The 23306-nt window shown below is 39.9% G+C and overlaps 1 protein-coding gene across 1 annotated transcript in view; it reads right to left on the bottom strand.

Moving 5' to 3' along the window:
- Positions 1-23306, bottom strand: part of TBC1D12 (TBC1 domain family member 12) — a 90981-nt gene that overhangs the window by 63420 nt on the left and 4255 nt on the right. The window contains exon 2 of the mRNA XM_075072692.1: positions 8637-8760. Within this exon, the coding sequence (XP_074928793.1) occupies positions 8637-8760 (124 nt within the window). The remainder of the gene's footprint in view (positions 1-8636; positions 8761-23306) is intronic.

The raw sequence follows: 23306 nt of genomic DNA, 5'->3' as shown, positions 1-23306 counted from the left end.
AAGAAAAAAAATCAAAATCCAAAAAAAAAAAAAAAAAAAAAGCACATCCTGCTTGTGAAGTTTTAAATCCAATGAGAACTGAGACAGGCAAGAGCTGCAAGCTGAGAGAATTAGCCTGCCAAGAACTTTCAACCTTTGATCCATTTACAGCTGCAAAATCTAACCAGAAATATGTGGGTATCTATAGCTGAATGAGCGGTAATCTTTTGGAAAAGATAATATGTAATTTGCTGCACGAAAATATAAATAAAATCAATAGACTTACTCTTGAAACTATTTCCCTGCAGTACTTTCTGCATGTGTATAGGGTAATTTTCCCAATCTCAGCAGTTCTCTGAAGACAGTACCTATTATAGAGTCACATTTCTGGGACTGGTGGCTTCAGGGAGTTCTCAAACCAAGTTTCCAGATCTTCTGGAGGACCTTATTTGTGACAGCCTGCTAGTATCACCACCTATTCCATTTTTTGTGAAGGAACAGTTTGCACTAAAATCTAGTAGTTAGACCAGATGACAAGGAGTCCAACTCTTGAATGGAAATCCTGACTACTACTGACTTGCTTTGTGACCTTGAGCACATCCTTTAGGGTTGCCACCTCTGATGTACCAAAGACCAGAGGATGATCCTGTGCCTGTAACACAGGAAGGCTGACAGTGTGCACTAATCACTCTTACAAATTTCCTGAGACAACTACCTCAGAAAGGAGGGGGAGGGGCACGGAAGGTGATCTTGGGAAAACCTGGGTAGGTAGACACCCTATTTAATTGATATCACTTTCTCTATAGCTAGAAACAGAAATACCTACCTACTATATAAGAATAGCGTGAAGATAAATCTTCAGGTACTGAACTCTTAAGAGTGCTATGGTTATTTAAAGAGGCTTCAGTGTTAACTTAGCACAGCTGAACACACACACAAAAAACCCAAAACACATTTGTTTTAGGCCCAGATTATAGTTGAAATACCAAAATGTCATGGAATAAGGAACTCCTTACAAATCAGAAATTTTTTTTGTATCGACAAATCTCATTTCAACTTTTTGAAAGTATTTGACATTCCCTGAAACAATGTTCTGTTTCAAGTAGGTTAAACGTTAAACTGCATCTGCCTACAAGTGCCATGGTGCCTCATGGACGCTGTAGTCTGGGTGCATCATTCCCTTATTCTTTCCTATGGGTTGGCCTCCCTGGCAGGACTATGCATCACTTGATGTACTGTAGTCCTGTTACTCCCATGATGTGGCTCAGTCAGAGGTGAGACAACAATGCAAGGTATAGTGCGGTCAAGAAGCCAAGACCACAGGAGAGAATGGGGACATGAAGCACCTGAACTACCATTCATTCCCATGAGATCCTATGGTACAGAGACAGATGCCGCATGACGTTCAGCTAACTCAAAATACGTGCTCAGGGTCAGTCAACATACCACATACAAAATAATTCAGATTTGGGTCCAATCAACCAAAAGCAAAATATTTCATTTGAATTTTTCCCCACAGAAAGTTTTGATTTTGTAGAAGCTACATTAAAAATCATTTAGACTGAAGATCCCCAACCAATTCCACTGAGTTGGATGGTTACCTCAATAACAAAGAGCAAACAAATGGCATATTCTAAATTACTCAGCAATATTGGAAGGATAAATTTAGATATATTTTACATGCCTTTAAAAGACAAAGCCAAATGACCCTTTTGAGAACACAAACTCATTAATCATTTATTTTTGATTAACCTCTCTCAATAATTATGATACCGGTTATTGTTTTATATCTGGTATTGCCATTAAGTTCCACTTCCGGGATCACCACATCACTAACCTCATTTGTGTTACTGGTCACTATGGGATTTTTTTCTATTCAGTGCAGTTTTGCACTCTTAAATCTTCTCTCTGTAGTGAGAGAAAGCTAGTTCTAATCCAGAGATCATCATCAAAAGTCCTTTTTCAGATCTGTAGTCTTCTTTAGCTAAATAGGTAGAGCTTTTCTCTAAGTTTCAAGCCCTCTGATCTCTAGAATTTAGAAATATGAAAGGAGGATCTCAGCTTTCATTTATGAATTAGTATATTTAATCTCTCTTGGCAAAAGTGGTTTTGGTATGTAAACAGATAAACCAATTACTAGGATTGTGATTGGATTTTTCCTAAAAACCATACAATTCATTCATGTCTTACAAACCCCTCCCCATCCCCACTGTTTCTTTGGAATCCATGAAAGCCACATGAACCTCAATTTTGGAGATGACCTTAGATTAGCACCCAGCTATGGGAGGCCATGGTTTAAAGGCAGGTCAACACTTAAAATTCTGCAACAAGGCAGCTGCATCGCTGTAGCACTTAAGTGAAGATGCTCCTACACCAACAGGAGAGCTTCTCGTCAGTATAGTTACTCCACCTCCCCAAGAGGTGGTAGCTATGTTGACAGAAGCTCTTCTGTCAACATGGCACTGTCTACATTGGGGGTTAGGCTAGTATAACTACATCGCTGAAGGATGTGAATTTTTTGCACCCCTAAGTGACATAGTTATACTAATATAGATCTGTAGTGGTGACCTGGCCTTGGATTGGTAAGACTTCCTACCAACGACACAAAGACTGATGTAAGCATGCTCTCTCCAGTGGCCTGCCTCAGCCAAGACAACACCACTGTTAACAACCAGCCTGACATGTAGGCACTTTGGGAAGGCATATTTAGTGAACTCTCATTGGACTTTTCAAACAAGTAGTACACATGGCCAAACGCATTTTGTGTAAGCGGTCCATAGGTGTTCCCATAGGAATTGGCTTCCAACTTTCCCTGGGGCTGTTCAACCCCCTCCCAGCTCCAGGCCCCCACACCCACTCCACCTCTTCTCCCAAGGTCCCACCCCTTCCCCACCTCTTCCTGCTCAGTTCCACCCTCTCACCCCAGCACACCCATCCCCATTCCTCCCCCTCCCTCTCAGCACCTCCTGCATGCCCCGAAACAGCTGATCTATGGAGGTGGGGAGGTGCTGGCAGGGATCTTACCTTAGAACCGGTTTGGAACTACTAATACATGTAACCAAACTAAGAACAGCAGCAATGAAAGAAGGGCTTTAGCACACAAACCTCACCTCAGAGTCCACACACTTCCATATGTTCCCCGCCAGTTCTCTACTTCCTGTTATCATCAAGTTTGACAGAGTATTATTGTGGGCAACACAATTTAGACCAGGTACTAGAGGCAACATTTTAATTTATCTTTAGTAAAATGCACCTTCATCCATTAGAATCTTTGCTGGTTTAACAAAGCAGACCAAAATTTTCCAAGAGACAGGACTGAGTTTTCACAGAAGATGCTTGCTTAGAGGGAGTACCATCACTTCTGGAAAAAGGTTCCACTATCCATGTGGATTTTCAAGGCACAATTAGGAAATAGCTCAAGTTTAGAATCTCAGGTCGGGTTCTGACTCCAATAATTCACATCAGCCAAATGTGTTCTCATCTTGTAAAGTTTCATGCTGTGGCTGGAATGCTGACAGTGCACTCGAACAATAATCTGAAGCCATTAAAACACTGAAGATAGATGGTTGTGTTGTCTTATCTAAGATATTACCTAAATACTGTACAATATCTAGATATACAGAAAAGAAGATGCATTCATCAATTTAAAGTTACTTAGAAGTCTCATTTTGAATGTAACAAAAATTAAGCAGATATTCACTGGGGGTGGGGGTAGAAGAAGGAAGTAAATTTGCTGATCTGATGGACTATGATTTGTCCCAAGAGCAAGTTCCTTCACTTCAGGGAAAGAGGAACTGATGACTGGAAACTGTCTAGTCCACCACCTCTATTCCGAAGAAGATAGACCTGAAACCTCTGGCTTCTTAGCATATAGTATTTATTGGAGACAGAGAGCAAAGAATGTTAAATCAGCAGATACTTTTAGAGAACACTTCTTTTCACAATTAAGGAGGCCACCATTAACATTCAAATTAAAAGGAAGAGCTACATTTGAAGATGCACACCTTTTAACATACAACTTTTATTGCTTAATCTAAGGAAGGTCACATCTTAAAATAGAGTTTGGTTGATCATTTATCCCAGCCAGTCCTGATTAAACACTGTTGCGATTTCAGCACGTGTCTTTTTTTTTTTTTTGCACTCTTGCTTGCTCCTTCCCCAGCCATATTTTTCAGCCCAAAGCAAAACACTACAGGATTCTATGACTGATATTTCCCATCTAGGAGTTCTTCAAACTCCAGAAAAACCTTCCCATTTTTCACTTCATTGCTTCACAAAGGGCTCCTATTGCAGAAAATCTTTAAAAAAAAAAAAAAAACCAATGACAGAACATAGCTCCCTCCAGAGCTTGTCAAGCCTGTCAATTGCAACTGTTAGCAGAGGAGCATGGGGAAAAAGAGAGAAGCCAAAGAGAAGTCAAGTCACAGAAAGAGGGGGAAAAAAGCTCTCCCCTCAGGTCTGGTCTACACCTAGAAATTAACTATATCATTACATATAGCAACCTAGCTATATCATTCAGGGCTGGGAAAAATTTCACACCATATGCAATGCAGTTATGTCAACCAAACCCCCACTGTACAAGCAGCTAGGTCAACAGAAGAATTCTTCCACTGACCTAACTATTACCTCTCAGAGAGGTGGATTACTTGCATTAATGAGAAAACTCCATCCATGAATGTGGGAAGTATCTACACTACAGCAACACAGCTGTAGGGCCTTAGCTGTGCGCTTGTAGCATAAAGAAGGCCTTCGGTTATTGCCTCCACCAGCACAAGAGAAAGGAACTCAAATTCACTAGTTTGGCACACCATACTGCCTTTGAACTGCAGGGACACACTCATGTGTTTAGTATTTTCAAACATTAACATTGTATTACTACTGATTATTCACTTTAATAAAGCAGTGGCATTATTACGTAATAGAGGAATAGCACTCTTAAAACATACAGGGATGAACATAAGACAATAAGGCGTTATAATTGATAGAAGCAGCACGATTGATCACCTTTGAATGAATTTTTTGGCCATCTCTCCCTAGAGCCCAAATGCCTTCAGAAAACACAAGTTTCTGGACTTAGACCAAAAAGAGATATAGGAATAGATTTTATTTCCACCAAGATATCCACTGAGAAGGTCAAACTAAAAGTCTGCCTGTAGGAAAGCCACAAGATTTCTTTTTAGAGACTCTTACAATTTTTGATGAATGAGTGAATTAAATGAGGAATCTGTAGTTGCCTTTTTTTTTTTAATATGGAAGTCTTGTATAGAAACAAAAATTTATCTTGCATAATCCTGGAGTTGAATAAAACTGTTTTTATTCAATTAACTGGAGCATCAAAGAGTCAAAAACGTTTAATAAAAATCTCATTAAGTCTCCACCCAGTCTCAAGTAAGAATTCCAGGGAATATATAGAAGTTCTAATGTGATTATTCAGCCATGTAAAACAAAGGGCATAGTTTAACTGAAGGCAGTGTCTGTTTGCTAACTAAACTTTTTCAAGGAGACTAAAATGAAGTTATATTCAGGACTAGCAGGGAAAATGCAAACAAAAAATATTTTATAATCACAGTGTATGGCTGGGTCACCAAAGAACAACAACTAAAAATCACAAATTTGGCAGGCAGAGGTATGGCTATGACAAAGGGAAAAAAAACGTAAAAAAAAAAGTTGTGTCCCATCCCTCTTTAAAAAAATAAAAGTTATTTCTGGTTTTACTACAAAAAACTACCTTTACATGTATAAAGCTAGGACACCAGTCATTTATAATTAAAAACAAACAGATTCCACATTTCCATGCATTTATTCTATGCAGAACTGTCTATTTTATAAACTGTGCTTGAGTGAGTTATACCCCTTTATAAAAGGTAATAGGCAGGGGCCTACTTCAGAAAAATTAAAGGTGGGGCAGGTAAAGTTGTGCTGGCATATAAAACATCGTACACCTCTACTCCGATATAACGCGGCCCTGGGGAGACAAAAAAAATTTCACTGCGTTATAGGCGAGACAGCGTTATATCAAACTTGCTTTGCCTCCCCCGGCCCCATTCCTTGTTCCCTGACCGCCCCCTCCAGAAACCCCTATCTCTAATCGCCCCCAGGATCCCATCCCCTACCCAACCCCCGTCTCCTGACTGCTCCAACCCCTATTCACCCCTCCCCGCCCCCTGACAGGCACTCATATCGGCAGCAGAGGGAAGCGGAGCAGCCCGGCCCCAGTCCGCTCCACCCTGGCAGCTCCCAGCCATTGCACTCCGCTTCCTGCCGTCAGTGAGTGTAGAGAGGTTGGGGAAAGGATGCCCCCCTGGCACTCACCTGCAGCGAGAAATGGAGTGACGCAGCCCCAGCCTGCTCCGCTTTCCTTGCCCCGGCGTGTTGCTGGGGGGCAGCTGAGGAAAGGTCCTGCACTCACCTGCGGCGAGAAGCAGAGCGCCACGGCTGGGAGCTGGCTGGGGCTGGACTGCTCTGCTTCCCGCCGCCGCTGAGTGAGGGGAGGTTGGGGAAAAAAGACGCCCTCCGCACTCACCAGTGGCGGGAAGCGGAGCAAGGCAGCCCCAGCCCGCTCTACTCTGCCACCTCCCAGCCCTGGCGCTCTGCTTCCCGCTGCAGGTGAGTGCAAGGAGGTTGGAGAAACGACGCCCCCTGTACTCACCTACGGCGTGAAGCGGAGCAGTGCGGCAGAGTGGACTGCCACCTTCTGCTGCTGCTGGTGAGTGCGGGGGGGCTCCCTTCCTCCAAGCCGCCTCCCCCAAGCAACATGGCTGGGACTGGGGCAACAGAGCAGGCTGCTTCTGGCTCCCCGCTAATCCCCCGGGCCATTTTGGGACTGCGGGCCCCTCAAAAGCGCCTTCCCACAGCTCCTGCCCCCAGACCCGGGGGTGGGGGGAAAAGAGCCCCTGACTGCCCGCAAGACTCTCTGCCCCTTATCAAACCCCTCAGCCCCGGCCTGGCCTGACACCCTTAACATGCTGCTCAGAGCTTTACCATGTTGTATGCGAACCAGCGTTCTATCAGTTCGCATTCTATCGAGGTAGAGGTGTATGTGATTTTGCAAGGGGCAAGAAGTGGAAAACATCACTGAGCACATACAGAGTTTAAGAAGTCTGGGAACTGGAAAATTCCCCTCCTCCCCTTGCTTGTTAGAAAGCTAGGCTCCTGGTAATAGGTATCAGCTCAAAAGAAATGGAGTGTGATATTGAACATCCTCTGTTTACCATGGACCAAGAGATCATTTTCTAAACTTTATTCGCCCAAATGCTGAGAAATAATGAGAAAGTTGTCTTTATTGATACTGAAATCTAAGGAACTTGCAAGTACAGACTGGGAGTTTGGTGGGGGAGGGGTAAACTCATCGCTAGAAGTGAGAGGGTAGAAGAGAAAGATACTGACAAAAGAAACACTCTTACAAAACGCTCTCTCAATATTCGATTCAGCCAAGAACATACAAATACATTGACTGGGAGATTAATTTTTTTGCCTTAATTTTTCTCAGATTGATTCTTCCAAGCTGGTACACTAGCTGCCAACTGCACATCACAAGCTAACAGAATCCATGTCCCAGAGAGATATTTTTACCCCTCAAGGAGGACAATTTTCTCATCGTCTCCCTTAGTGGGATTTCCACTGAGGATCAGCAGCTTTAAAATCTCAATTGGGGGTTCAAAGAAACAGTGCACCACCTGACCAGCCTGGTCACACCCCTTCACACACACCCCAAAAAAGGTAACACTAGCGCTGTACTGGCCAGTTTTGCTTTGCCAGTGTCTCGTCTCTTACCACAGAAGTTCCAGATGCTTTGACCACTACAGACTCCTCTCTGGGCAGACTTTTCACATTGAGTACCCTGAGCGCCACAAGAAGCCAACTTAACCTAGGACTGAATCTAACTGATCTCTGCATTATCTGTAGACAATGACTGTGCATCCACACTAGGGGGAAAAAACTAACGTTTGTTTTTAATAATGTGTTCACTAACTGTTAAGATTCTAGTAACAAGGCAGTTTGTGGGTTCTCGCAGGTGTTAACGGGTTGAGGTAAACCACTAGGGTATTTGTAAAACCACAAACGGTCTTTTCCACATTAGGATTTTACCATATATTAGCTAACATGATAAAATAAAACCCACACCTTTTCTCCTCATGAAGACCAGGCCTGAGTGGACATTTCTAACCTGATTTGGAGTGGTATACCATGTTTTGTCTTAATACATCCAATCACCAAGCTCTCTCCCACAATCTTGTAAGCAAACCAATTTGTATTATAAGACATTCAGAATGTGAGGAAAGTTTGTAAATACTGAAAGATCATTATTTTTAAATCAGAATATATTTTAGTACTGTTAAAACAACTGGATGCACATGAATTGTTTTCATACATTTTTTCTACTGCTCTCTGAAGTATGGAAGACAACTTTGTTTATTGAATTAAGTTCCACTGAGTGAGCTGAGGTATCCATTCTCTGCTTGGAAAGTTACTTGAGAAACAAGGAAAAATGTAACTATTTTTCTCTCAATAAAAGGCAAAACTAAGAAAGGTTCTTCTGACTCTCAACCTGGGTGCCATGATGGGGACATCAACTAAAAATCCAACTCATTCTTAAAAGACCCAAAGAAGAAATTACTGAAGTTTCATACCTAAAACTATGTGAGATGGTTACTCACCTGCTGAATTATTTTGGAATCTTTCTGAAAGTTTTCTCTGGGAGGGATTTTTCCAAATAACTTCCAGCCAGGAGCACTGTGGAGACCAGGTTTGAGTTCCTTTGTCCTTTTGGTGAAAAAGTTTCTGGGGAGAGGGGAAGAGCAGGAGGGGGAAAAAAAAGAAAATACTTTTAAATTACAGGCATCTTACAATACTAAAGTTTGTCTCAATTTTAGATTTGTTTTAGCCCAGTACATCTTTGCAGAGACTTCATGTTCAGCAGAGCAAATATTTGTTTGTATACTACCTTTATTTTCTCTTGTTCTTTAAAAAAGAATGTGAATAATGTATAAAATAAGAATTGTCACGTGCTATTGAAATAAATGTCCAATTGTTTTCAATAATTACTTTTGAGATGATACACTGCTGGATAGTTTTCTTTTTAATGTTTAGTGTTTTACAGTTGTAAAACAACAGGAATAAATGGCTATAGCATTAAATATCAGAGCATCTGCAGGATATTGGAGGACTCACCTATTTTGTAGGCGTTCAGAATATTGTGCATCTAGCTTAAGACTTTGTGGTGATAGTATGTTTAAAAAAATAATATTTAATCATTGAGCCAAGGATGGTGAATTTAAGTCTTTGTGATACACAAATGAGCTGGAAAGCGATTTAAAAAAAAGTTTTCCTAATCCAAAATACTAGAGACACTGGTAATATAATATACATCATTCCACTGATTAACAATAAACCCAGGACAACATTTCTAAAAAAGTATGTTGTGATATAGAACACTACATACCAAAAAATTTTAATTTCAGAGTATTTGTGGTAGACCTTGTCTCCAAATATTAGGGCAGGGGTCGGCAACCTTTCAGAAGTGGCGTGCTGAGTCTTCATTTATTCACTCTGATGTAAGGTTTCACATGCCAGTAATACATTTTAACATTTTTAGAAGGTCTCTTTCTCCAAGTCTATAATATATAACTAACCTATTGTTGTATGTAAAGTAACTAAGGTTTCTGAAAAGTTTAAGAAGCTTCATTTAAAATTAAATTAAAATGCAGAACCCTCAGACCAGTGGCCAGGACCCCAGGCAGTATGTCACAGAAAATCAGCTTGCGTGCCGCCTTCGGCACCCGTGCCATAGGTTGCCTACCCTGTATTAGGGTGACCAGATGTCCCAATTTTATAGGGACTGTCCTAATTTTGGGGGCTCTCTCTTATATAGGCACCTATTACCCCCCACCCCATATCCCGATTTTTCACACTTGCTATCTGGTCACCCTACCAAGTATTAAATTTCAGCCTGTAACAACTCAGCGCTCTCATGTATGGGGGAATATAGCTTGTCCAGGAAGGGGAGGCACAGTAAAAAGGGAGGAGGTCCTGCATCATACATCAAGAACATACACTTGTTCTGAGGTCCACAAGGAGGTGATTGGCAGACCAGCTGAAAATCTATGGGTAAAGATAAAGAGTCGATGGGATAGGGGGAACAGCAGTGATATCATGGTAGGTCTTCTATACTCCACCATATCAAGAAGACGTGGATTAGGCATTTCTAGAACAAATAAAAGATACATCCAAAACACCAGACCTAGTAGTAATGTGGGACTAACTACCCAGACATCTGTTGGAAAACTAATGTGGAAAACCACAATTTCTAATACTTTTTTGGAATGTATAAGGGACTACTTTTTATTTCAGAAAGTGGAGACAGTCATTTTCAACTAGTTTCTACCTAAGAGGGAGAAATTGGTTCGGAAACTGAAGGCAACTTGGGTGATCATAAAATGGAAGGAGTGTAAGCAACAGAATAAAGACAATGGATTTCAAAAAAAGCAGACAACTCAGAACTGATAGGGATGAGGTCCCATGGAAGGGCAATCTAAGGGAAAAAGAAGTTCAGGAGACCTGGCAGTCTCTTAAGGAGGCAATATTTAAGGCACAACAATTGCAGGCAATCCCAATGTGAAGGAAAGATCAGAAGAATAATAAGAGCCCAACTACGGCTCCATCAGGAGCTCTTTAATGACCTGAATACCAAAAAGGAAGCCTACAAAAAGTGGAAACAGACAAATTGCTATGGAGGAGTACAAAAGGCAAAAATGAAAAACAGTAGCCTCATATTACTAAACAAGATACAAAATATAGATGTGTAGTGATAGCCAATTAATGTTACAAAGCAGTTCCAATTTCACATTCCAATTTTCTGAAACATGCACAATTGTTAAGCTAAGAATGTGAATCTGTCCATAGATAAATTTCTTTTGGAAAAAATTTCTGCAATTATAGAGTATATGTGCTATGGGAAAACTTGTACATTATTCTCCCATTGCAATTTATTCCAACTTCTCTCTATCAATCAATCATCCATAAATAAATGAATAAAATAAATCAGGGCTACAAACAGCTCAGACTGGGAAATTAAAAATAAAGCTGTGACTGGAAAAAACGTCACTCACTTAGCATATGCCCAATAAGCACATCCTAGGTACTACTGTAATACAAATGAATAAATGTTTAAAGTTTCTCAGCAGAGCACAGTGAAACCAATTCACTGATGTCTCTACACCAGTGTTTCCCAAAACTTGGGATGCTGCTTGTTTAGGGAAAACCCCTGGCGGGCTGGGAGGGTTTGTGTACCTGCCGCGTCCACAGGTCCAGCCAATCGTGGCTCTCACTGGCCATGGTTCGCTGTTCCAGGCCAATGGAGGCTGCTGGAAGTGGCGGCCAGTATGTCCGTCGGCTCCCATTGACCTGAAGAAGTGAACCGTGGCCAGTGGGAGCCGCGATTAGCCGGACCTGTGGATGTGGCAGGTAAACAAACAGGCCCGGCCCGCCAGGGGCTTTCCCTAAACAAGCGGCATCCCAAGTTTGGGAAACACTGCTCTACATGCTTGTCTTACCTGATCAAGGGATTGTGAAGTGGCAAGCACTCCCACTAGAATTTGCACAAAACAGAAACGGTAGAGGATTCGTTGAAACATAGCAAATATTAAAACCACCAAAATCTGCACAGGCTTAGCATCAGGAACAGAAGAGAAATTCATGCTTAAAAGAATAGCCAAGCCAATCCTGTAATTTTAAAAGGTCTCCGTGTTTGTGACAGTCTTCATTAAGTTGTAAAAATTAGAAAAAATAGTTTCCAGAATTTCCATTGTGAAGTTAATGCCAGCATAATGCAGATTGCCAAAAAATGTCTTTAAGCAAAAGTGTCATCAGCAACACTCCTTGCTTCACTCAAAGTTACCTCACTATGGTGTGAGCTGCCCAATGTAGCAGAGACTCACATTTAACATAGTTTAAAAAAAAAAAAAAAAAAAGAAAAAAAAAAAAAAAAAAAAAAAAACACAAAAATGAAACAACAATGTTAATGCAACACTAAGTCAGCCCAGTCAATATAGTTTAGGGCTTATCTACACCCCCCCACAGTTTAGAGTGCTGCAATTTTAAAATTTTACATCATGATTTAAATTAAGTCAGATTTACTTATTAGTTGTTTGCTTTCTTCCTATTTTATAATCTTAAATTGGAGAAGTGAACATTTTGTACTGGTTTCTTTAAATACTTTCCCAATAGTTAGAATTTCACATTTTAGAGACTTTTCTAAGAGACTTCATACTTGAAATGCTCATCTGCTGAAACAGTTGTAAAGACCTTCATTAATACCATTTCTGTGGGAACACCACAAAATTCAAACGTAAAACTAGTAAGTAAATAACCTAAACTATATTTGCAACCAACACCGATTTCCAGTATGTTGAACTTCAATTCTGTTTTTGTGACTTGTGGCTTTGATTGAGCTATATTCCATTATGGTCCATAATGGCACCTGTATTCCTATATCACTTGGGAGCAAAACAGTCAATGAAGAAATTCACAACAACTTTTAGCATATTTAAAAAGTCTAAAAACTTTGCTATTAACAATGAATAAATTTTGAACAAAAAAATGTGTGTCATAAAAAGAAAAGTTTGGCTAAAATTGTATTTTTATTATTTATGCTTCTAACACTTTGTGCATGCGTAACTTTACTCACATGAATGGCCCTATTTACTCTCATTCATAATTACATACCTGTATATGTATATGAAGGAACAGGCCTTAATTTTCACATATTCTGTTTTTGCTAATAGCAGCTTTGTAAGTTCCAATAAGATATCCTACTAGTAGTAGCATTTTAATTTAATTTAGTTCATTATATGTTTCAATTAGGGCTCCCAAGAGATTAAAAAAATTAATCACAATTAATTGCACTGTTAAACAATATAATACCATTAAGTATTTTTGGATAATTAAAATTACAGAATACAAAGTGTACAACGCTCACTTTATATTTGTTTTTATTTCTACAAATATTAGCACTATAAAAAACAATAGTATTTTGCAATTCACCTAATACAAGTACTGTAGTACAGTCTCTATCATGAAAGTTGAACTTACAAATGTAGAAGTATGTATAAAAATAATTGCATTAAAAAATAAAAGAATGTAAAACTTTAGAGCATACAAGTTCACTTTGTCCTATTTCTTGTTCAGCCAATCGCTAAGACAAACAGGTTTGTTTACATTTATGGCAGATAATGCTGCCCACATATTTACAATGTCACCAGAAAAGTGAGAATAGGCATTCACTTGGGACTTTTGTAGCCAGCATTGCAAGGTATTTACGTGTCAGTTATGCTAAACTGTTTTGGTTTTGAGTTCAGTTATGTTACATACAAATTTAGTTTTTTTCTTCTAAATTTCACGATAAAGAGACTTCACTACAGTACTTGTATGAGGTGAATTGAAAAATACTATTTCTTTTATCATTTTTACAGTGCATATATTTATAATCAAAAATATAAAGTAAGCACTGTACACTTTGTATTCTGTACTGTAATTCAAATCAATATAGTAGAAAATGTAGAAAGCCATCCATAAATATTTAATAAATTTCAGTTGGTATTCTATTGTTTAACAGTGCGATAAAAAATAATTGTGATTAAAAAATTTAATCACGATTAATCGTAGTTTTAGAGTTAGTTGTAAGTTAACTGTGATTAATCAACGGCCCTAATTTTAATCTAAAGCATCAAGTTTTGAAATAAGTTTTAGAAAGCTTCAACTTGGTTTACATCAATGATTTAAAGAAAATTATTTGAATCATGATAATTTAGGTTGCTCCACTTCTAAAGTGTGTGCCTTGGATCTTAAGTGAGGAAGTTCTCATGGTTGATTTTAAAAATAAGCTTCCTAACTGACTGAGCCATGTTCAGAGGCATTTTAAAATTAAAATAAAACTTTGAAATGCATCACTGCTTTGCAGTGCTGGTCTAGATGCATTTAAAAATAAGTGTAGCTATGTGTTGAACACAAACAAGAATCACTACAAGATCAGTCAATTTTCCTTATCTGAACAACAATGGACCACTAATTTTTCCATGCTTACACACAAAAAGTTAATATACTACATGTGACAGAAATTCAACTGCAGTTAAGATTAGAGAAATCCTCATCATGTAAGTACCATAACTCAAACAGATGAGGATACTAATTATACCATTCTGTATTTTTATATCCACTATATTTTGTGTTTGTATATTATTTTGTAAAATGCATAAACTGTATAATTTTACTAGCAAAAACTGTGTCTCAAATGTACAAGATAAAAATACAACTTGAGTCAGATAAGGAACCATTTATCAAGACTAAAGCATGCCCTGTTTTATGCAGATTTACGTTCTTGCCTAGCTTGCAGTAGTCAGTCATTCACAAACTCAGTTGCCAATATTTCCAGGATATGTGGAGTCAAGACTGTGGCTTAAGGGATAGGAGTTTCCCCTAATATTATACTACTTCCAGGGAAAGTAAGTTACAAGTTTTGAATCATTTGGGTCCTTAAGTTACATTTTCAAAATGAAGTAGAGTACACTTCAACTGTGTCTTCCGTGTAAACACACACACTTCCACCCCCACCCATCCAACAAGATAACTTCAGATCATGCAGGCCTGCAATTTCTCTCTCATTTTCCTTCACGTCTTCACAAGACTTTTAGAGCCCAATACAAAAGAGTTAATTTATTATTGGGAGCAACACAGCAGCTTAAAATGAAAAAAAAAAAAATATATATATATATATATATATAAAAATATATATACACACACACACACACACACAGCATGTTAAGAACAAATTCTATTACATCCTTGTTGTCTCACACACAAAATATTAGGATAATGGCATATAGGAAAAAAAAAAGTAAAAGTAAAAGCAACTAAGTATTTGCATGTGGCCAAAGTTAACAACACATTTTTAAGAGGTGAGTGTCACTTCTGAACAATTTATAAGCATACCAAATGTAACTCAAACACAATCTATAAATAATGAATCACTAAAAAGAAATAAGATCTTCCAGATAAGCATCCACTAGCCTTCCAGGTTGACAAAGGATTCAATGTCTTCAAAAAAAAATTTTTTTTAAGTTATGAATCAATTTTGTAAGCATTCCCACAGTGGCAGAAGGTGTGTCCTTGGATTGTATTTTGTACAGAAACCAATCTTGGGATCAGGGATCGCAGTGTCACTGCCTGTCAAGTATTGCAGATCTGCATTATGTGGCATAATCCAAGAGTTAAATTTTGTTGCTGATACATGTTCAACCCCATATACTTTCTCAAATTGCTAATTATGAGCAAGATCAAAGAGAGTGCATGAGGAGATATATTAATATATCCAGTTCTGGGCACCATACCTTAAGAAAGATCTGGCTAAATTGGAGGGAGTCCAGAGAAGAACAAAAACGATTTCTAAAAGTTTTAGAAAACCTGACCTATGAGGAACGGTTAAAAAACTGGGCATATTTAGTCTTGAGAAAAGATGAGTAAGTGGTGAAGGGGGAGATCATGTTCTCCATGTCCACTGAAGGTAGGACAAGAAATACTCAGCTTAGTCTGCAGCAAGGGAGATTTAGTTTAGAAGTTAGGAAAAGGTTTCTAATTATATGGGCAGTTAAGCTCTGGAATAGGCTTTCAAGAAAAGGCTGTGGAATTCCCATCATTGCAGGTTTTTCAGAACAGGCTGAAGAAACACCTGTCAGGTATTATCTAGGTTTACTTGGTCCTGCCTCAGAACAGGGGCAGGACTAGATGACTTCGTGAGGTCCCTTCCAGCACTACTCTTCTAGAATTCTGTAACTCTATAAGAGTGCACTCAAGTCTCAGGGCTTGGCTACACTCAAAACTCCAAAGAGCGGCTGTGGGAGTGCTCCCGCGGCAGCGCTTTGAAGTGCGAGTGTGGTCATGGCGCCAGCGCTGGGAGAGCTCTCTCCCAGCGCTGCAGGTACTCCACCTCCGCGTGGGGATTAGCTTACAGCGCTCGGAGCCGCGCTCCCAGCGCTGGGGCGCTGTTTACACTGGCACTTTACAGCACTGTAACTTGCTGCGCTCAGGGAAGTGTTTTTTCACACCCCTGAGCGAGAAAGTTGCAGCGCTGTAAAGCACCAGTGTAGCGAAGGCCTCATACACACAGGGACAAGCATTGGGAATTACATAATTGCGTATTTTACTAGCCTAAATATAATTTAAATCTAGGAATAAGTAACTGACTTCAATCTTTATAATAATAGGCATTAAAAAAAAGTTATACAGTCAACACTGACCTCCGTGTAACATACTAAGATAAGACATTTGAAAAATCAATGTGCTTTAAGACCAACACAGAACATGATGTCCAAATCCATATTTATTTTCACTGGACTCAATGTAATCAGAAAACTTTACGAAAAGGTAAATTTCTGGTTCATGATTTAGTTACTAGCTTTAATTTTAAAAACGGAGAAAACAGAATAAGGAAATTCTTATTCTTTGTGTTACCAAACTAGTAAAGCTGTGGTTCATAACAAGATGTTTAACACAGAAGGGAAGGGGAAAAAAAAAGGCTAAGCACAATAATGATTTCCAAAAGTCTTAACATATTTTAAGTAGAAAAGTTACGAACATATACAAACTGGAAGAATGACTAATAGAGATGCATACAGCATATTTCCAAACATTTTTTGCTACTCAGTTTGCAAAGTGAGACTTCATCTCTGCGTACTCAGACATTTCCCATCACTATACAGAAACAAGATTTTAAAATTTAGACCAATCAGAACAAAGCTATTCCAGCCTTGCCTATATTAAGACAATTCAGTTATTTCCCAAACTACCACATTCTCCATCAAAGAAATCCAGTGTATTATAAAATTGCTCAGAAAAGGAGGTACTACTTGAAATGGGCATGTAGAAAGAAAACTGGGAATTGCCATCTTTCCAGTTGTTTCTTGAAAGGCTGTTATATCTTATAGTTTCAGAGATTACGGATAACCAAAAGAGAAAGTTATAACAAAATACATTCCATATAGGCAGCTAAATTTACATTACAGATACATGAGTCAGGAAATGACAGGTAAGGTTTAATCATATATTTCCAGAGAATCCTTGCCTCGGTCAATCAACAGGCTGGTGCAGTCAATGAGGCAGCCACAATTTACTTCTTATTGTCAATATAGAATGAATGGACCTGCGCCTTATCCATTACACACTGTTAAACCTGTAGACGGAAGGCCTAAATTTGCTCTTTGGCAATTCTGAGTAAATCCATTGTCTTCTTTACACTAATCCAGATGTCAGCAACTTCAGAAGTGCTGTGCCGAGTCTTCATTTATTCACTCTAATTTAAGGTTACGTGTGCCAGTAATACATTAATGTTTTTAGACGGTCACTTTCTATAATATAACTAAGCTATTGTTGTATGTAAAGTAAATAAGGTTTTTAAAATGTTTAAGAAGCTACATTTAAAATTAAAATGCAGAGCGCCCTGGACCGGTGGCCAGGAACTGGCCAGTGTGAGTGCTACTGAAAATCAGCTTGTGTGCCATAGGTTCCTACCCCTGCACTAATCTAACTAAATCACGTTATTTACATACGACCCCCTCCATAATTAAGTGCACAAATGGAATGGTGTGCAGTGCATTAAGAAAGGTTTCACTATGTACCCTATCTTGCATGTGTGCTCCTCATTCTGGACAACAGTAGATTATTTTGGGCTTACTTGGGTTTTTAACTATCACAGTAAATTTACTATATTTCATTACATGCCTTTGGTTTGCTTGCTGTACTTCATTCAACCAGTGCAGCTAGCTATGCAAGTAGCTATTTAATTACACCTCTACCCCAATAGAACACGGCCTGATATAATATGTTCGCATACAACACGGTAAAGCTCTGACATTAAGGGTGTCGGGCCAGGCTGGGGCTGAGGGGTTTGATAAGCGGTAGAGGGTGTCGTGGGCAGTCAGGGGCTCCCCCTACCCCAGGGTCTGGGGGCAGGAGCTGTAGAAGGGCACTTTTGGGGCCTTGCAGTCCCAGAGGATTGGGGGGGGCCGGGAGCAGCCCACTCTGCTTCCCTTGGCCCAGTCTCAGCCGAGTCGCTCAAGGGAGGGGGTTTGGGGGAAGGGATCACCATTCACCAGCAGCAGCGGAAGTGGAGCAGCCTGGCCCCAGCCCACTCCACTCTGCCAGCTCCCAGACATGGCATTCCACTTCCCGCCGCAGGTGAGTGCAGGACCTTTCCTCAGCCACCCCCCAGCGATACAGCTGGGGCCAGGGCAAGGAAAGCAGAGCGGGCTGGGGCCATGTCACTCCACTTTCCACCGCAGGCGAGTTGGGGGGTGGGGCATTCTTTCCCCAACCTCCCCACACCCACTGACGGCGAGAAGCAGAGCGCCGTGGCTGGGAGCTGGCAGGGCGGAGCAGATTGGGGTCAGGCTGCTCCGCTTCCCGCCGCTGCTGGTGAGTGCCTGTTGAGGGGCGGGGAGGGGTGGATAGGGGTTGGAGCAGTCAGGGGAGATGTGGGTTAGGCAGGAGGTGATTAGGGATGGGGGTCTCTGGAGGGGGCAGTCAGGGAACAAGGAACAGGGGAAGCAAAGCGAATTTGATATAACGTGGTGAGATTTTTTGTCTCCCGAGGACCGCGTTATATTGGGGTAGAGGTGTATTATAATATACATAGCCGAGAAGAATTACAAGGTGTATGTAAGAACAATCTTGACTTTCCCCACATTTGAAGTATTTCACTTTGCTGCCTTAAAGACAGACTGCAAAAAAAAGTATTTCTTTTAAAAGGAGTTTGTGCCCTTTTTTCTTCTTCTTCATGATATATAAAGATGACCTGACCATCCTGCTGCTCTTCTCTTCCTCTCCACAATTTTTCTTGATGTTCCTAATATTTCTCAGGTCAGAAACCTGCAAGTACGGTCTTCCCAGCTTTGCTGAATAACTTTATGGGAAGGAGGGGGAGTGTCTCAGATTTTTATTATGAATCCACACCTTATTAACAGATGATGAGTTGAAGATTCATCACCCAAGTCCTCCTCTTTGGAAAATTCTCATTGAACATCAGCATTAGAAACAGATGTTAATGTATACCAAAACCTAAAATTTATTTTCCCTTTCAATTGGTCAGCTCTCATTTCTTGAAACATCAGTTTCACTTGTTCTCTTGCTTATCCGCGGTCTTTTAGGATGTACAAGACCTGAATTTCTAATGTTAAACAGAAATTGCAAAATCCTGAAATACCGAAGTCTTCTTCATACATCACAAAACAACAAGAAGCCGAACAATTTTTCCCCTCCCTTTGCAGGTCAAGTTTAAATTACAGAAGATTTTGTACAGAATTCCTTAAATTGGTTGGTGTTTTCTGTTGTTCCTCTCGCCTCCCTCCCCCAGGAAATCAATAAAACAAAAATGCCATCAACAGAACAGCATGTCTTGCATATGATGTGCACTTAATGCTTGGATCTTACTGAATGAAGCAATTTTTAGTAAGACAACCAACCAGTTAAGCCAACAGTGCAGTTGTATTGGTCAGAGTAAGGCAAGGACAAGACTAGAACAGGGCTCAGGCAAGGCTGGGGCAGAAACAAGATCAGGAACAGGCTGGGAGTTTAGAGTCTGATCTGCTGCATTGCAGTTGTATTGGGGAAATACCTGAGTCTGGGGGTCATCTGACCCAACCTCCACTGAGAGTTAAGCTGCTGTCACATGCCTGATGACTGATACCATTCACAAAGAGCCCGCAGTGTAAGTTAGTGCAGCTGGATTGTTGCAGAATGCCTGAGTGGTGACTCACAACAGGTCTGTTGGAGAAGCACCTCTTGAGTTTTGGCACCTAACAGCCCCTGTTGGCAGGGCAGCTAAGCTAACAGCCCTGGTTTGGCTGCAGGTTTGCCTCACAGATAGAAGCATTGTGATATTGCACTTGGATGACTAATTGAACCAAAATGGCTGTAGCACTCAAGTTGCTAGTCTACATTAGACTGAAGTCATGAAAACTGAAGCAGTTATGACCTGCTCAGGGCTTGTCAACACACTGCATTAGTGTACACCAGCTGGGGTGTAATTTCTAGTGCATACCAGCATGTTGCACTTCAACTGCCCATATAGGCTCTGCTGGCATGCACTAACTTCCTTTCTGTGCTGTTACAGAATTTTTAGTGAATGCTAGCAGGGTCCACATGGGCAGTGAGCAACACATGTAAAGCACACTGGAATTTATACCACAGCTAATGTACACTAACACTGTATAGATAAGCCCTCAAGGTTACTACAGTTGTAACACTTAGAACTAATGAAAAGTATTACAAGCACCTACGGGTAGATAGTGTTTTATCAGTTTGAACCAAGCTATTAGTGACAAGTATGCCTAGTACAGACCAGCCCTACAAGTACAACAGATTCCAATACTCTATCAACAAACTGGTAACCTTAAACTCAACCATGCATACCAAGGAACATTAGGGTTAAAAACACTAAATTTAATATAGAAAAGAAAAATAAAGGGAAAGAAGATAAATCAAATATCCTCACCATTCACACATGTACAACAGAGTTCTGGCTATAGACAAACATGGAGATACTATACAGCAACTGCATAACTATGTTAATGTTTAATGATTTGACAGAAACAGTTGGTGATCAGATGGGAAGAAAACATACTTGAAATGGGCACTATTAAATTAAAAATACTAACAGAGAACACATCACCAAAAGCAAAGGCAAAAGAAGTTTAAAAAATAGAGAAACTTAGATTTTTAGAAGTAGTTTCTCAATTTATTACAGGTTGGTTTTTCTTCTTTGAGCTACAAAGTGGCTGCACTAAATGTATTCATGCAATTCTAGTAACTTGTTCACATAAATCTGTTAGAACTAGATAGAAGGTCTCAGAAGGGCCAAGAAATAATGGCAGACTAAGTTGTTGTTCTGCATTTACTGTACATTACATGTGCCAAAAAAGCCTTCAAATTATTTTTGATTGCAACTTTAAAATATGCACGCTTTTTTGTCTTATTTGCACAATTTTAGCCACGCAACACTGGGGGGGGGACGTTATTTGAAGTTAACTACAATGATCACTGCAACAAAATTTGAGTCCAGCAGCTTTTTACCTAAACAGACAGCTGAAGCTGCAAAGGAACTAGAACGAGCAGAAGCCAAAAAATAAGCATAATTAATAAACCAGCAAAAGTGTTTAGATCAGCTACATATAGAAGATAATTTTTCTGACAACTGACCTCTTTTCAGTTCCCCATCTGCTTATTAAGATCAACAGTAGGAGCAAGATGTGATGATAATCAGCTTTTGAGGTACAGCCTGCTTCTTGAGCCAGAGAAATATGTTTACAATGGAGTAAAGGACATGTGGGCTTAGGTGACTTTTCCACTAGTCATCCCCTTCTCTGCCCTGTGTCCCCACCCAAACTAACCCGGCACTATCTGCTACCCCACTCTAGAAAACACTGCTTTAAAAGTTTTCTCCTTGAAAGTACAACAATGATTCCCCTGGACTGTTTTATTCCATCAATAATATACTTACAATGTGTCTTGTTCTATTTTTATGTAACTGCCATAGTAAGTAACCGTTCAGATTACACTAGCAAGGACAACTCTTCACTAAGGTGAATTTGGGGAACAAAAAACTGAACCATGTTCCATTAGATTTGATTTCTGCAAAATTAACATTAAACATGCTATTCAAAATAACAACAATGTAAACATTGAGGGGAAAAAATGAAGAGATGCAGGACAAAAAACATTTCACAGTTCTTAAGCTGTAAACTTGAGAATAAAATGGTAATCAAGTATCTTACCAACAATTGTCAGGTGACTATGAAGTGAGATAGTAAAAATATTCTTGGGAAAAGAATAATAGCTATGTGCATAACAAATACATGTTCTTGCATATATATTACATAACTGTAAAACTTTTTAAAACTTCTATACCCTAGAAAAGCCATCACAAAAACAATGGTTCCCAACCTTCTTGCTGGAGCCCTGGTACAGTTACTGCTGCCTGATCTCCATCTGTTTCCTTCTCTTGCCCTTTTACATTTCATTCTCTGACTTTTTTTTTTTTTGGGGGGGGGGGGGAGAAGAGACTGAGAAAAGGTGGGGAAGCAGAAGCATTATTTGTTTTCATTCCCCTTCAGTTTTCCTTACTCACTGGGAGGCTTCATGCTGCTAGAGCAGGGGATTCCACTAGCATTGCTCAAAAATGATCTGAACAATGAGACAAGAGACACACTTGGGCTAGTAGGCTGCTGTCTCAGGCCACATCTACAGTATGGGAATTCTACCAGCATATCTACAGTTCCATAGCTATGCCGCCATAACTTAACAGCACAGACACAGCCTACGCTAACAGAAGGGGTTTTTCTATTGCTGTAGGAACACCACTTCCCCAAGCGACAAGAGCTAGGTTGACAGAAACATTCTTCTATCAACCTAGCTACAACTTGGGAGTCAGAAAACTATAGTCTCTCGGTGCAGATTCTTCACCTTCAGGTTCACTATGTCAACCTAAATGTAAAGCACAGACCAGGACTCAGACTATAATTATGTACCACAAGAGCTACCACCAGATTTATGTACATTAGGCTCAGTCTACACTTAAATTTAAAATAGACATAACTATGTCACCAAGGGGTAGGAAAAATCCACATCAAGCACTGCAGTTATGCCAACTCAACTCGCAGTGCAGATGCAAGTAGGTCAACATAAGAGTGTTTCCATCGACCTAACTACCATTGCTTGGGGAGGTGGTGTTCCTACAGCAGTGGAAAGACTCCTTCTGTCACTGTATGCTGCATCTACACTACAGGATTATACAGATGTAACTATATAGCAGTACAGTGCCTGTTGAGTAGACAAGGTCTAAGAGAAGGCAGGTAGCTTTCAAGAAGCTTTGGCCATCGCATCAGACACACACATTTAAGGTGGAGGCAGGTGGATCTGGGGATATGCAATTTTCCTTGCCTCACTGATCATCAGCCCTAACAAACCCCTCAATTACTATGGCTGTCCTTCAGCAGGCCCACACCGCATGCTGGGGGGAAAATGAAAAGAAAGATAGAACAAGAAAGATGGTGAAAACTTATTTCCAAGAAAAAAAATTAGCACTATATCAAATCAATTTGACAGTACCTGGCAGAGATTGGGACTCTGGTTTCAAGACTAACAATAATCATATCAAATTTCTCCCACATATGGGCATTAGGTTTGATATTTAAGGTTTCAGTTTACGTTAATATTGTGACAGTCTAGATTTTGACTATTGAAAGGAGGAAGTAATTCTGTGATTACGCACAAAGTTGTGTTCA

The sequence above is a fragment of the Chelonoidis abingdonii genome, chromosome 15, assembly GCF_003597395.2.
Source record: "Chelonoidis abingdonii isolate Lonesome George chromosome 15, CheloAbing_2.0, whole genome shotgun sequence".
NCBI classification, from domain to species: Eukaryota; Metazoa; Chordata; order Testudines; family Testudinidae; genus Chelonoidis; species Chelonoidis abingdonii.
This window is presented reverse-complemented; position numbering and strand designations above follow the sequence as displayed.